Source organism: Gigantopelta aegis, chromosome 11, assembly GCF_016097555.1.
Source record: "Gigantopelta aegis isolate Gae_Host chromosome 11, Gae_host_genome, whole genome shotgun sequence".
Classification (NCBI taxonomy): Eukaryota; Metazoa; Mollusca; class Gastropoda; order Neomphalida; family Peltospiridae; genus Gigantopelta; species Gigantopelta aegis.
The window spans coordinates 32,177,444-32,193,770 of record NC_054709.1 but is presented as its reverse complement, the minus strand read 5'-3'; the positions used below and the strand labels follow the sequence as shown (position 1 = coordinate 32,193,770).

The 16,327-nt window shown below is 38.4% G+C and overlaps 1 protein-coding gene across 1 annotated transcript in view; it reads right to left on the bottom strand.

The window, feature by feature from the left end:
* The window catches only part of LOC121384969, a 59,344-nt gene that overhangs the window by 22,264 nt on the left and 20,753 nt on the right, over positions 1 to 16,327 (bottom strand). Inside the window, exons 9-14 of the mRNA XM_041515476.1 lie at positions 13,138 to 13,267; positions 9,557 to 9,799; positions 8,093 to 8,323; positions 5,407 to 5,647; positions 4,035 to 4,191; positions 459 to 3,727 (exon numbers count right to left, since the gene is read on the bottom strand). Coding sequence (XP_041371410.1) covers positions 459 to 3,727; positions 4,035 to 4,191; positions 5,407 to 5,647; positions 8,093 to 8,323; positions 9,557 to 9,799; positions 13,138 to 13,267 — 4,271 coding nt within the window. The remainder of the gene's footprint in view (positions 1 to 458; positions 3,728 to 4,034; positions 4,192 to 5,406; positions 5,648 to 8,092; positions 8,324 to 9,556; positions 9,800 to 13,137; positions 13,268 to 16,327) is intronic.

Below are 16,327 nucleotides of genomic sequence, written 5' to 3'. Positions count from 1 at the left end.
GCTAATGGATGTCAAACATTTGGTAACTCTAACTCATAGTCATCAGAGGAAACCCGCTACATTTTTCCATTAGCACTGGAACAAGAAATAGCTCAATGGGGATCGATCCCAAACCGATTGCGCATCAAGTGAGCGCTTTACCACTGGGCTACATCCTGCTTAAACTATAGAACTATTAACCAGAGCGAGAGGATATGTAATCCACTACTGCAGTAACACCCTTCTTTGAACACATGTTATAGGAGATGGAAAAAGGTAAAGGGAGATGGAAGAAGATATAACTGGAATAAATTAAATACAATGGATTTCTTTTCTGATTTTTATAATAACAATAAGTCTCAGTTTAAAACCACAAGGCTTGATTATAGTGAGAAGATTTTAAACTTTAAAAACATGTTTTTTTCTCAAAGCACAATGTTGGACATAACCAGTACAGCCCTCAATTTTAATACACTAACCATCAACATTCTCTGTCTGGGTTATTTCAACACTCTTCGCTTTTGTTGTTCTTTTCATGGGAGCAGCAGACTGTTTTCTACCTTTGACAGTCGTCTGTTCCTTGGCCTTGGCTTTGGTCTGTGGTTTACGATCGGCCCTGAGAAGTTCTGGTGAATCGAATAGATATTCTGGAGCATCCAGTTGCTTCAAAGACAGGGATTGCTTTCGGTGACTGTGCAGCAAGAGTGCGTTTTTCGTGACGTTACTATCGTCAATTCTATGGATGTCACACGGACCAAGTTTATGTAGGTCACAATCACAGAGTTTATGAATATCACAACTGACAAGTTTCTGAAGGTCACAACTGTCAAGTTCCTGAAGGTCACAACTGTCAAGTTCCTGAAGGTCACAACTGTCAAGTTTCTGAAGGTCACAACTGTCACGTTTCTGAAGGTCACGATCTCCAAGGCTGCTGAATACTTTCGATGATATAGATTCTGAATGTAATGGTATTTCAAAAGACTGGTGTACATTTTCAACATTGACCTCGCAGTCTTTAGAACTATCATCTGGTAAACCTGGTCTTTCAATACAACAGACATCCTCATCATTTGGAATCCTCTCATCAAAATCTCCGACCGTTCCAACATTGTCCCATCGTACGTTTTCCTTCTCGTCCCCCATCTTATTCGCTCTCCCTCTCGTTTTGGGTTTGAGTGGTCTTTTCCGACCTCTCTGAACACCCGACTTGACTTTCCCTCTGGAAGCTGGCGAATCAATCTCATCAAAGTTGTAAATCGATGCCGAATCGACATCAGAAAAAATTGATTTTGATTCTGTTTTCGCAACATTTGTAACATTCGAGCGTGGTAGTTTTGTTTTGGTTTCAGGTTTAGCATTAATTTTTTTAACACCCAATTTCGTTAATTTCTCAGTTTTTATAGGTTCAGATGAATTAATATCTATGCTGTTAGAAGAAATATGTGTCGGAACACCTGTTTTCCGATCGAGCACTGATGATTTGTCATCAACCTTTACACCAGTCTTCACACTTCTTGATTCAGTGTTGCTACTCCCAGAAGCCTTCACACTTCTTGATTCAGTGTTGCTACTCCCAGAAGCCTTCACACTTCTTGATTCAGTGTTGCTACTCCCAGAGGCCGCGTCTACCCGTTTTGTTGGTCGTCTTAATCTTAGCTTCGATGAACGTTTACAATCTGAAACTGGATTCGGATCGTTCTTTGGTATTAAAACACGAGATTCGTCAACTTTTCCTTTCACAGCTTCCTCTGTAACTGTTTCAACCGTCTTCACATTTTGTTCCTTTGTCGTCTCCACATTTTGTCCCTTTGTCGTCTCCACATTTTGTCCCTTTGTCGTCTCCACATTTTGTCCCTTTTTCGTCTCCACATTTTGTTCCTTTGTCGCCTTCGATAATTTTTTATTTACTGACTGTGCCCGTTTAGTCCCTCTCCCTTTAGGCTTTGTCTCTGTCTTAAAATCATCGTCATTGATGTCTTCAAGATTCTTAAGTTCTGTTGATGTCCGACTGCGAACTGTGACATGTTTTGAAGGATCTGACGACACAGGTGTTTGATTAACGGACGATTCCTGGAGAGCAGAATACGATGAACAGCTTCCGTCACCATTCACAGATCGTGGCGTGCTACTCAGAGAATTGTCGTCGTCACCCTGAGGTTGAAAATCGCCACAACTCTTAGTTGGAAGACGTTTGTCCCGATCCGACTTCCTCCTGATGGGGTTATAGGGGGAAAAGTGACCAGTGGGACAGGCCTTGATATTATCTTTTTTGGCTTCCTTTTTTGAGTTTTTTCTTGTTTTCGTCATTGGGCATACGACGTCGTTGTCACATCTAGAAGATGAAGTAGTCTTGCTTTTCGTGTTTAGTCTTTTGGAAGAAATACTCTTTGTACCGACAGGTGTATCGAACACGTTTTCGAGATCCTTTTGATGCTTTGCACTTCTGCTATTTTTCAAGAATGATTTTTCAACCAGTTTATCGACCGAATCCTTCATCAAAACAGGTATGTCACAGTTATCTATCAACATTGTTGTACGACTGTTTTCAAGATCTTTTTTGGATTTTCCGCTTTGAACATTATTTTTCACAAATTTTACCACCACTTCATCCATCGATTCCCTCTTCACACCAGACTTGTTGTCACAGTTGTCTACCGACGATCTGTTTCCAGAAGGCGATGACGATGACGTCTCTTTCTCTGTCAAAGCATTTTTAACACTAAGACTTTCTTGCAAAGAACTCAACACACTGCTCACATTGCCAACATCCATGTCGACATCCGATTCAGTTTTGACGTAGCTATCTTCAAAGAGCCGACACCGAACCATTTTATCGGTTATCTCGGACACAGAGTCGTGCTGGTGTTCTTGGGTCACGGTGAAGGTCGGGTCAACCTGTGGAGTGACATGGTATGTCCCGACCTTCTGCATTTCGGCTTGAATGGCGAGAAAGTGTATCTGAGCGTTGTGGAAAGAGTCGACACAGCAGTTTTCACCAAGAAGATCAGTAGCCCGGTCTGTATGAACCATAACAAGATCGGGCTTGTTGTCATGGAGATCGATCTCAGCTAGCAAGCAATACACTTCAACTTGAAGTGAAATCGTTTTCCGATCTCCTTTCAGCTGCCGCTGCAACAGATGATACAGCTTCTTGTTCTGGTTTTGTGTAGCAAACTTCTTCAAAGCAGAAACACTTTCGATCGCTTTAGTCAGTTTCGACAGCACCATTTCATTCCCATTTTCAATGAGACGTCTTCGACGATCGACTTTGTCGTCAATTGTTCTCAGTTCTAAACTTGATTTCTCCGTCAGTCCATTGAAGAAGAAAACTTCTGCCAGAGCTAAACTGTGCAACAATGACAAACTCTGAGCGATACGATCGCCGCAGAGCGAACATTTACACCCCGACACGTGATCACCAATCTGTAAAGCACCACACACGCTTGGCGACATCAGACTGAAAACCGCGTCGTCTTCTATCTCTGGAATCACCCCTGCATCGCGAACACTCTCGAATTCTCCCACACTTCCGAGTATCTCCCGTTTGCTCTTCAGTTGCTGAACATCCTTAATAACATGGGTACCAGCACGAATGTGTGACATGGATTTAATGACTGGTTTTCGACCCATGCTGTGACCCGTCTCTGGGCTGAGTATTGACGCAACTTCAGTTAGCAGACGAACTGCTTCATCTGTCCCACCCGACACTGAATGAACTCGAGATATCTCCAGTAAGAAGCGGGAATACCTGAAAATAAACAAAGTACAAGAATATTTTCTTTCGGGAAACAAGAATTTGTTTGCAAAGACACTTTGAGGTGTATTTTTGTTTTTCTATATTAAAACCATTAAATAAATATGGTACATACCATCGATGTATACACATGGCCTATGAGATTAATTTAATATCTACCTACAATCGAGTTATACATGACTGAGATATATGTCATAGCTACCTACCTTCGAGGTATACACATGACTGTGAGATACATTTCATATCTACCTACCATCGAGGTAGACACATGGTCTGTGAGATATATTTAATATCTACCTACCATCGAGGTATGCACATCGCCTGTGAGATTTTGATGCCTTCTCGTAGGTAGCAACGTGCATCCCTTGCCTCTCCAACATGCCGGTACAACTGTCCCAGATGAAGTAGTGACTCCAAAAGTTCGGCCAGGACACTCCACTTCTCAAAGGAATGAAGTTCTAGAGAAAGAAATCAGCACAAAATCCATTCAGCAGCATAAAAAATATAGATCACTGTAAATCATAAACTATTAGTGATCTTAAAATGTAACGAAATCCACCTAAGTGACATACAATTTTATACAAGGACATCATATCAGAAACTTACAAAAACAAATAAATTCAAGTTATAAGGATTACCTGAAATAAAACTCTTGATCAATAACATGTAAGCACTGTTGTCTGTTCAGTTAATCACCATCAAAACAAGCACACAAAAGTTGTCCGGAACAGACTGTTGTAAGTCTCTTTAAATTTAGCGTCATGAAATATTTGCGTCTTGTATGACCTCACTAAATTCGCTAACATTTTACGCTCTCTAACATTTCATGATTTACAGTAATATACATGTTTGTGTGTTGCACTGGGTTTACGAAAAGAGTGTCAAATGCATATGGTCATTTAAAATGCAGGATTTCAGCTGGACATTCAGTTATTAGCAATGTGGTCAGAACATATTTCTACACATTCATGATTCAGTTATCCAAACAACTAATAAAATGTTAGATCTACAAAGAGAATATGATTTTGGAAATAGCTTCTTAGCAATATATATATATATATATATATATATACTACTCAACTTTTGCTAGGGATATAAAAATTTAAGGTCATGATAAACAATTTGTGCACAACTTAAATTTGTGTAACATGCCATCAACGACACTGAGTTTTGGAAGTTCTATACATCACCACAGTAACACATGGCTACAATTAAACCATGGATCCATGGAACACAATAAATGCAGTTGTTTTAGTTGACATGGTTTGTTTTTTCAAATATCTTTAGCAAAAGTTGAGCAGTATTTCACAAATTCAACTCTTAATTTGCAATGGGCTGACAATTGAAATACTAAAAATTAATCACAAAAAACCCAGGAACTTCGAGTTTACTGCCAAAGCAATACATGTCCCCTACCAGAAACAACAAATGTTGTTATTTCCTAAATTTAGGGGGCCATAACTCTGAGAAAAATGGGTACACTGCCATGAAAGTCAAACTTAATCTGTAACAGCAGGCTATAAAGCTATACACAAAATGTCTGAACAGTGTTTCGAGGACTTGTGAAAAAAACAAACTCATCCAGAAAACTGTATGTGGGACAGACAGACAACAAAACAGAGATGAAATTTATAGTCCACTCCGGCTGGACCAGGAAACTAATAAATGTAAACCTTTTGCAGAGTTGTTGCCCTTGACAAAATCCCTCCCTAGTAAGAACTGCACCACCCCTGTATGCGTCCTGACGGCCTCGTGTGCCAGGTCAAGGGGAGACAAGTCAGAGGGTGGCCGTGTATGATGGTAGAAGATTCTGGACAAGAGGCGTTTGCGCTTGCCATCCAGGAGAAACGCAGACCAGCCCTTATTGCTGTCAGAGATAGGGTCATTCTCAACAGTAGAGAAACTGGCAGCTACCTAGAAAATAAAAAATAACCAAAAATAATAATAATAAAGATTTTTTCATTTATAGAAGGTAGCTCAATGAGTTCCAGACTATTGTCCCCTGAAGCCTTCTTACTAATTATAACAACAATGATAATCATATCAAGTATTAAATAATGTGCATTATTTCTGCTACAATTAATAGTCCAACATTTAGAAATGCAAGTTGTGATGTAAGAATTGACAGTATATATGTTACCTAACCAACCACGGCCCGTGCTTATAAAACTTTAAAAGTCCAGACTCAATCTCAAATGATGTCACACGCGTACAATTTGTATGGCGTTGCCATGACATTAGTGTCTCAGACTCTATTAGAGTCTCAAGTCTAGACTCTAAAAGTTTTATAAGCACCAGGCCAGATATTTATTCAGGCATTCTGCGGTACCAAAAACAGGCCCCATCCCAAAAACAACTGGCTATTAAAAATTCCAAATTTGTAAATATTTTGTGATTATCCGTTTTGATAAATTAAGTTAATAGTGCACTGCCAACATTCAATGGCCTTAAAGAAATCCTACCGAAAAATCCTGGATACAAAGCTGTATTTCTTTTAAAAAATGACAGTACAAGGCTTGAAATGGGAAATATAATATAAAATAAAGGATAGCACGGGGCGAGTCGAGGGTTTGGTCTAGTGTGTGAAATATGACCTCTGAGATGGAGTTTAGACAGTATGGAATTAAAATATAACAGAATTAACAGTTAAATAGCAGATGAGATAATCGTACAAACATGTCGCTCTTAATTGGTGTTCTCATCACGCAATTAGTCGTACCGACTTGTCGCATGTGATCGAATCGTACTGTGAGAACACCTGAATTGGAATGACTTTAGTCTTACACGACAAATCGTGTCGGAATCGTACCGATTAGAACATGTTCTATTTCTCACGACAAATCGTAAGCTCTCAGCCAATCACATCACATTAAGGTACAACCGTTTAGTTTTGTCACTTCCATGTTTTTTAATTTTTGCTTATAAATATGTCAAAATGTCCGGATTTCATGGGTCCATAAAACCTATTGTCCAGATGTGGTCAATAATTGTTTTGTTACATAATACCATCAGTAAATTGTCTACATTCATGGTTTCTTTATTTCAGTGCAAATTTGTAGGCACTTACATTTCCTGCAAAATACTTTTAAACTGACGAGCTTTGTCCGACGTCATCAAATGTTCCCCAACACATGATTCGAGTCACTATGACAAATTGCATGCGACAAGTCCGTACGACTAATTGCATAATGAGAACGCTGCTTTAGAAGAAAAAAAAAGACCTGTGACTTTTGGGAGATTTTTCGCAGGTGAATTTCTATTTCACCTGTCAAGTCTAACAAATGGACTGCTTTTCACAGGCCAACATTTTGAGCCCTGCAGTATATAGGTTACTTTGACGGGACGTAGCCCAGTGGTATAGCGCTCGCTTGATGTGTGGTCGGTTTGGGATCGACCCCGTCAGTGGGTCCATTGGGCTATTTCTCGCTCTAGCCAGTGCACCACGACTGATATATCAAAAGCTGTGGTATGTGCTGTCCTGTCTGTGGGATGGTGCATATAAAAGATCCCTTGCTACTAATGGAAAAAATGTAGCGAGTTTCTCTCTAGGACTGTGTCAAAATTACCATATGTTTGACATCCAATAGACGATGATTAATAAATCAAAAACAAACTTATAGGTTCTTGCAAAGGCTAAGTTGTGTGGTAAGAATTGACAAATATAGGTTACCTGACCAACACAAAGCTGTAGTTGTGCTGTAATATTTAACATACATATACTGACGTCCAAAAGAAACTTTACATACAGAAAATTTTCATAATTTGACAAATATTGTTGCTTATTGAAAAGAACCAATGAAGAAACCACCTTACAAACACTAAATGCATGTATCAAGAACTGCATTGTGATGTTTAGAAAGTGCGTTTTGTTTAATGACACCACTAGAGCACATTCATTAATAAATCATCAGCTACTGGATGTCAAACATTTTGTAATTCTGACATGTAGTCATCAGAAGCAACATGCTACATTTTTCCTAATGTCAGGTCAGGTCATAGGGTTTTACGTACACATTCAGAACAAGCTGTTGTAGCGCACGCCTGTCGTGGGCACAAGACAGGAAAGGTGGGGGGAGGGGAGAGGAGGGACCGCCTGTACTGGCAGGTGCAAGGGAGCACCAGCAGCCTGATCAAATCGGTAGCAGGCGGGTGGTCCTAATGTAGCACGGAATCTTTTATATGCACTTTACTACAGACAGGAAAGCACATACTACGGCCTTTGACCGATTGTAGTACACTGGTTGGATGTGATGTTTAGATGTGAACTGCATGATACTTTCATATCCCACAATACCGCGCTTTTTTTCACTAATACAATTTCAAGCCTTGTAAAGTAGTTTTTTGACGTCTGTATGTTACCTGACCAACACAAAGCTGAAGTTGTGCTGTAAGAATCGACACTGCCGCAGTCTGTTCCTCTGAGAGGGTGTTACTGTCTCGTAAAATGAGGCGGCTGGCCAGATCAAAGAAACCTTCATCAAGCAACGCGCTGGCGAGTTTGTCCGACACTTTTAGAAGACTCTCGTGGATTCCTTCGACCACTGAGCACACCCTCAGTGCAAGAATCAACACACGGATTTCTTCCACTGGCTGAAATCAGTAATAAATCCCAATATTATAAAACTTTATTAACAAAGTACTGCAAAAGGAGAGGAATTTGTTTGACCTTTTGAATACTGCAGGCAAGATATCTTGTCCGACGTCATGCATGCCAAAACACTGTTTACCACATTCAGTTCATTCACTAATTCATATTTCCCATCGTTTTGCATATGTGACTGATGAGAAAATAGCTTTGATTGAGACTAAAATCGTTGCTTTACTTCTTCTTTTTTTTTGGGGGGGGGGGGGGAGGGGGGAGAAATAGTTGAAAAAATGGCTTTCGACAAGTATTTTTGCTTGGCAACAATGGCCGCTGATTGCAGTAATTTTGAGGAAAGTGATAGCTGATTGAGACAGCTAATTTGATAGTATATATTTCCGTTTTACCAACAAATGAAAATACGAAATATTTGGATAAAGATAGTGACTGGGAACGATGACCGTAAATACCAGACAAGTTTAGTGAGTAATTTTAAACAACATTAACAGAGAGACAAACAGGCATAAACAGAGAGAGAGAGAGAGAGAGAGAGAGAGAGAGAGAGAGAGAGAGAGAGAGAGAGAGAGAGAGAGAGAGAGAGAGAGAGAGAGAAAGAGAAAGAGAGAGAGAGAGGGAGGGACAGAGGAAGGAGGGGAGGGAGGGGGAGAGAGAGAGAGAGAGAGAGAGAGAGAGAGAGAGAGAGAGAGAGAGAGAGAGAGAGAGAGAGAGAGAGAGAGAGAGAGAGAGAGAGAGAGAGAGAGAGAGAGAGACAGAGAGAGAGAGAGAAAGAGAGAGAGAGAGAGGGAGGGACAGAGGAAGGAGGGGAGGGAGGGAGAGAGGGGGAGAGAGAGAGAGAGCAAGCAAGCAAGCGAGAGATGGGCTTTTTTTTGGTCGAATTAAACCAAACAAAATTCTTCTCATATTAGCATGACTGCCAAACAGCAAACAAATCAATATGAATTTTTACATCGAATTACAACTAATTTTACAGGTAGAATGAATGGAAATACATGGTAAAAAGGTCTCAGGTTAGCACATTTTGTCCAAATATCTCTATTGTTTTTGCACAAATTTGAGGACTTGCTCCAGCACTAGGGAGGCAGTTGCCCAGTTTCATATGCTTATGAGTATTATTTCAGCTGATCCAACAACTTCACACTTATGTCGTTAATATGAAACATATTTGGGTTTTGCAACATTTTAACATAGCAATTATTTTATGATTTACAGAATTTGTTTACCTTTCTACACAACTTGAAGATTGCCGAACACACTAACATGGAGTTGAGGAGAGATTCCTGATCCAGACCACCGTCAAGAGACTCGGTCATTCCCGTTTCCCACAATTCCACGGCTCTCGACAACCAGACAGACTCCTCCTCGGCAACCGGCAAGGTGTATAACTTTACATCTGACTCGATATTGTCAACATCTTGTTCCTCTTCTGTTTGATCCGAGTCTTGATCACTTTTTGATTCAATCATCTTAAAAAAACAACAGAAGGAAAAAAGTTTTGTTTTGTTTAACAATTGATAGGAGAGAAAAAAAAGCCCATTAGTTGTATGGATTCACCTAAATGCTTCAATCCTGCGACACTGGCAGTGGCACCTCAAGCGAACACTCAACTGACTGAGTTAACTAAATCCTGCCGAAAAAAACTTTTAAATACAAGCTCTCTGTTTTGAATTCCAACACTCAGTATTATAAGATGTTTTACATTCCAACACTAAACACACAGGATCTAGCTCAGTCAGTAAAATTTTCACCCAACATGCTTGGGTAATAGGATCGAATCCACTCAGTGGAATCATTCATTAATTGGTGTTTTAAACTTTTAAAGGCAGGCTCACTGTTTTGAATTCCATCACTCCGTATCATAACCCGTTTTGAATGAATGAATGAATGAATGTTTAATGACACCCCGGCACAAAAAACACATCGGCCATTGGGCGTCAAACTATGGTAATGCAAACAAATAATGTGATGATCAACATCAATACAAGAATTCAAGATCCAAATAAAAACAGTGTAAAGAACTGTGCAAAAATACAAATATCACAGATAGATACTGACTTTGACTCAAAATTTCAATTTTGTGCTGTATTGGCCATTCTCAAAGAGAATGTTCCACCCCTGCATCACGGTGAAGTTACAGCACGCGCAGGGGCATAACCTGTTTTGTATTCCAACACTATAAAAGTGTGGGAATTAGCGCAGTCGATAGAACCTTCGCCTGAGATGCTCCGGCTACAGGATCGATTCCCCTCAGTGGAATATTTCTCAGGTTGGGTTTTTAACATGATCCTTGAACTACTATAAACTAAATTACTGCTACATGTAGGTAAATTCCAGAGTCCAATTTCACAAAACACTGTAAGCCTGCAAGCAAACGTAAATCTACAACTAAACCACAATTCTTATTACTATTATAGTTAAAAAAATATAGATTGAAGAACACGTATTTCATTTTCTGTTGTCCTTAAAATACTCCAGCTTCCGTAACGATGTAAGTTTCTGCGTGAAATTGATGCCAAACACGTGTAAACGCACGAGCAGTATAACTGCTAGTCGTAGACGTAAACCTACATGTTTAGTGAAATGGGCCCCAGTTCAGGCTACTAAAAACACTTTGGGCCAGTTTCTCGTGCCAGGTTTATCAGAGGGTTATGGAAACCCCAGGTTAACCCATGGGTTATTTAGATTGCACGTGCCCGGGTTTCAGTAACACCAGGCTAACACCAGGTTACAATTGCACTGCGCGATAAACCTGCTATCGAGCTGGTTTTTCTCTGGGTTGTCTACTTGAGATGGAACAATTTTGCCAATATCGGCGGGCACGTATTTTCAGGGACCGTTTGGAACCATTAGAGATGTATGATGATGTTGAATGTCTAAAACGGTATCGGCTAACGCGACCAACGGCTTTACATTTAATCGATCTCGTGCAGGGCCGTAGCTAGGATTTTTTGTTTGGGGTGCAACTGAGTATTTAATAGTCTAAAACTCTTCAAACAGTTAAGAAGAGAATTTTCTTTAAGTTTCTATAATGCTTTCCGGATTTCCCCCCCCCCCCCCCCCCCCCCCCACTAGCTATGGCCCTGAAGTGGACATCTGAAATTATACGATACGATATTAATTAATACTTATTATTATAATAGTTTAACATATGCTAAATTAGCAGACTCCTCTGTATGTAGGGTGCTGTCATCATCAAATGGATTAACCATTTCCACAAATTCACTAGGAATCATGCCTTGAATTGTATAGCTCATGTCGTCAATGTCAGCCATAGGTGATCCACTGCCAGTCCCTTTCTGATGTTTCTTCAGCTGGGATACATCTTTTTTGGCTTTGCACTTCAAACGTTTCCAAAGTTCTTTCAGTTGTCCCAGGTCTCATTTTACGGAAGACTGACTATTGAATTTTTTAACTATTTCATGCCATACATTTTGTTTCACAAAATGTGTTTTCATATCACTTTTTTTACTTTCAATTATTTTAATATTTGCATTAATCAGATCTATCAATAGACGTTTGTCATCTTCACAGAAGTTTTCTTTTTTTTGACCTCTAGTTTCAGCCATTGTGAAGATGTAACATGCATGTAGTGGATACGATGGTTTATATACCTTCCAAGCGAAGAAAACCAGGGCCCACAACATAGTGGAGCCATGGGGGCCACCCCTTTCCATGGTTCTTGTATTAGGAAGGTTAGAAATGTCGCATTTGGACACCTGAACATTAAAAATAATTATGTGGGGGTGGGGGTTGGTGGGGGACATGTCCCCGAAATTCTTAACAATTTCGGCCTTTTGGGGAAATATAATTTTCACCACCACCCCGGGCAATTGCACTGACAGTGACCCCCACTTTCAAATCCACTCAGCGAACTCTTCAGATAACCCATGCAAAACCCGTGGTTTTCATAACACGTCTATAACCTAAGCATGTGAAAAGCTGCCAGTCCATGGCTACAGGCTAAGGTTTTCGGCGTGTTACGTAGCCCCGGGTTAACCTAAGGTTATACGATAACCTGGTGTTACTTAGCACGAGCACGAGAAACTGGCCCTTTGAGTATACAATATTCTTGAAAAGAAAATATATGTAACTTTAGTAATTAAAATACAGATATAGCAGCATACCAAATAGCACTTCTTCAATATTTCAAAATGTTAGATAACCGGAAGTCAGTTTTACTCAGGTAACCGAACAATCAATTATATGAATATAGTTCTCGTATCCGATTAGTTAGGCCTACCTAATCCTAAAACACTTGAACTACGGTTCTGTGCTACACTGGTGGTTCAAAAACATAAATTGATTGTCACTTTCATTACCGATATATAGTACTTTTAATTTTAGAATGTAATTGTTCACCACGTAACCGATTGGCAATTCTCGTGATTTTAAAGTTGCCTAACTGACACACGAACAAAACAACGGTTCTCGTGAAATATTCTGCCCTGTTTGTCTTGATAAGTGTAAATCTGCTCAGACAAGTAAAATGTACCTCGATGGTCGTTCTGTGGACCAGTACAAAATGTTCAATGCAGTTTCATTTTGAGCAATCAAAAACATTATCCTTGCACTTGATTGAAACTAATCATTTATTTGGACAAGTAAACATATTGCTGGACAAGTAAACATATTGCTGGACAAGTAGATTTCTAGATTGTCCGGTGGACTAGTGAAACATTCTGCTTATTTCTATCGCTATACCGATATTCTGAACAAGAATATGTATTTAATATTAAATTTTAAATCTCCGCTAAAAAGACAGGTTCTTTCAATCGGAAATGTTGGACGTTGTCGTCTAACTCACCTGTCTGCACATATCTTCATGCGTCAGGATAAACTTCCACAGGTTTGCTTCTCCAAGAAACATGCAAGACACACACGAAGAGCTGGCTTCCAAAAGATCTATTACGTCATTAACAAACTCTTTAGGAGATCTGTAAGATGAACAAAGTTTGTTTTGTTTAATGACACATCAAAAGCATATTGATTAATTATCAGCTAACATGTAGCCATACTTGCCAAATGATATCAATCAATCACTAATTTCTAATATTCTCGGAGCCAAATTCTCTTATACCCCGTCTGTAATTTCCAACATTTTCCAGCCACCCCAGTTAATGCTAAAGCAATAATTAGATTATAAATGACATTGATAATCAATCAAGTATACATAATTAATTTTATTTTTACTATAAAATACACTATTTCAATACTTTTAAAAGCTGCAATGTTGAACTCGGCCACCTAATTATGGTTGTGGTGTTATTGTATTAATGCGCGATTAGCAACAGTTGTTTTTTATTTTTAATATTTTTATTTTTTTACTACATACATTTCTGATAAAAAAAAGTTTTTGTTTGTCTTATTAATATCTGTTTCAGACAATTTCGTATTACAAACATTTGAAGTTAAAAACTCATTTATCGATGGAACTATTTTTCGTCACTGGCAAGTGGTTTCGTTCGCGTCCGCATGGTACGGCTCCGTTAATAAATTGTTAACAATTATTGTCTGGCGTTATTTTGATTATTTGGCTATATGGTTTAACATGTCGGCAAGATAAATTCGTGGTAGAAGCATCTCTTGGGGTATATGGCTTCTACTTCGAGCCTTCGGCTTGGGGTAAAAGAACACACAGAGGGTACATAAAAAGCCATATACCCCTCGTGAGGCTTCTACAACTTATATTATGTTTTTGGTGTTACTGAAGAAAATATTTCATCCTGTAAACAATTACTAATCCTAAGTCGTCTATATAAGTAGCAAAATGACTGAAATGCGGCTGTTTTATAATGAGAAAATATATTAACAATGTAACTGTTTATATCCTCAGAAATGCTTTGCATATACTGAAGTCAGTCATGCATACATGTAATTTAAAGGTAAATTTCCCAAGAAGGGCTCTATATGAATAATGAAATTTGGTACACACTAAACTACATCACATTAGCTATAAATTGAGCTCAGTTTCAGGATTTTTGAAGTTAACCCACTTTAGGTTTTTTGTCATTGAAAATGTTCCTGATTTCGGAAGGGTGTTATTCCATAACTAAACACTACATAGATGTAAAACTTTACAGTTATACTGTGATTGGGGTGGACTTCATAGATAAAAAGAATTATGTGTATGCAGTGAATGTAACACACTGTTTTAGAGTCAGAAAAATGGGTGCTCATGAAATAAACTTGCATTTTCGACATTTTTCATTTGTATCCAGTCATTCAGTATGATGATTGAAAAGCACCAGTCTGTCATGATAACAATCAATCCTTTATAACCTCCTTAGTGCCCATGCAAACTTTCAGGGCTCTAAGTCTATTATGTGCTGAAATAATAGGTCTTGAAATATTACAGCAGGGAAATTACGGCGGCCATTTTTCATCTAAATTTAACTCTTACCACAGTTAGGAAAATGTCCATTACTTCAGAACTATTTGAAATACAGAGCTCAAACTTGAGATTTGTTCATGTGGATAACTGAGGCATGTTTGGTACAAATTTCAAGTGAATCTAAGACCAAAATGCTTGGGCGACCTCAAATATTGGTTCATTTGACATGGAATGACCCCTATTAAAACATTGCCAAGGGAGGCTTAAAAAAAAATTGCTGTTGGTGGACCGTTTTACTCACGACAATTTTTTTGTTTAAATGTTGTGGGTGACAAATTGTTATGTTCGAGCACTGCATTGTACTAGGTAGTCACCGTATTGTTAAGAATCAGTTGGAATTTCATTATCGATGATCGGCTATAATCGGTTTGCACCAACTGATCAAATATTTTTGTTTTAGTACACAATCGCTTTGAATTATATGTTCACCGGGATAGGAAGGAAGGAAGAATTTTTATTTTTATTTAACGACGCACTCGACACATTTTATTTACGGTTATATGGCATCAGACATATGGTTAAGGACCACACAGGTATTGAGAGAGGAAATGCAATGTCGCCACTTCATGGGTTACTCTTTTCGATTAGCAGCAAGGGATCTTTTATATGCACCATATGTGGTGAACAATTACATTCTAAAGTTAAAAGTACTATATATCGGTAATGAAAGTAACTGTTACTTCTCAGACAGACGTGCGTTTTTAAAAATATGAGAAATGCATTTTGTGATAATAAAAACACCAGGATGACCAAAAACACTTTGAATATATGGAAATGGATAACCTAAACAATAAAATCTAAGTAAAGTATGAATTTAGTTGTCAAAAAAAGGCTCTAATAGTAAAAAAAATGCCTTTGTGTTTAAAAACTAGGGTATGTCCCTTTAAGATAATTTTTGCTCATGTACAAACGAAAAAAAACCTCCACCCGACCCCAACATTTATATCAGTCTAGCAAGATTCGAGTCGTTCACAGGACTCTTAGTACCCATGCAAGTGAGACAATGTAGAGCATTAATTTCAGCAGTAAATAATCAACGATATAAGTTAAACAATAATTATATATCATGCGCTAGTTTCTCTATTAAATGTGGTCGTCACAACACTGAACAGGGTTTTATTTCTAAAATTTGACTAGACACATATGACTTTGACTTTGGGAATTTTAACAGTGTTTAAAAAAAAATTGGGGAATTTTCAGTTTCACTTAAAAAACATCTTAGTAAACCTTGTTAGAATCTAGAAGATTAATACTATATATATATATACATTGTACTTGTATTTATTCAAATTAATATCTAGTCTAATGTATTCTTTTCAAAATATGCCTTTAATAATAATAATAAAAAATGAGAATTATTTACATTGATTAGGAATTTGTTATTCCAAAATTGGGATTAAAAAAAGACATAGCTTTTAAGGAATGGTGGGGAATGGTGCCGATTATCGGAGTGTAGAAACATATGTAATAAAACCCTGCTGGATATATCAACCGGTTTCTAAATGCAATACATAATACAGTGCTGAAATTAAAATGCATAATGCTATTTCACTTTATTCCTTAGTCTCATTATCATCTAGGGTACTCTGGTCCGGGTCGAGTT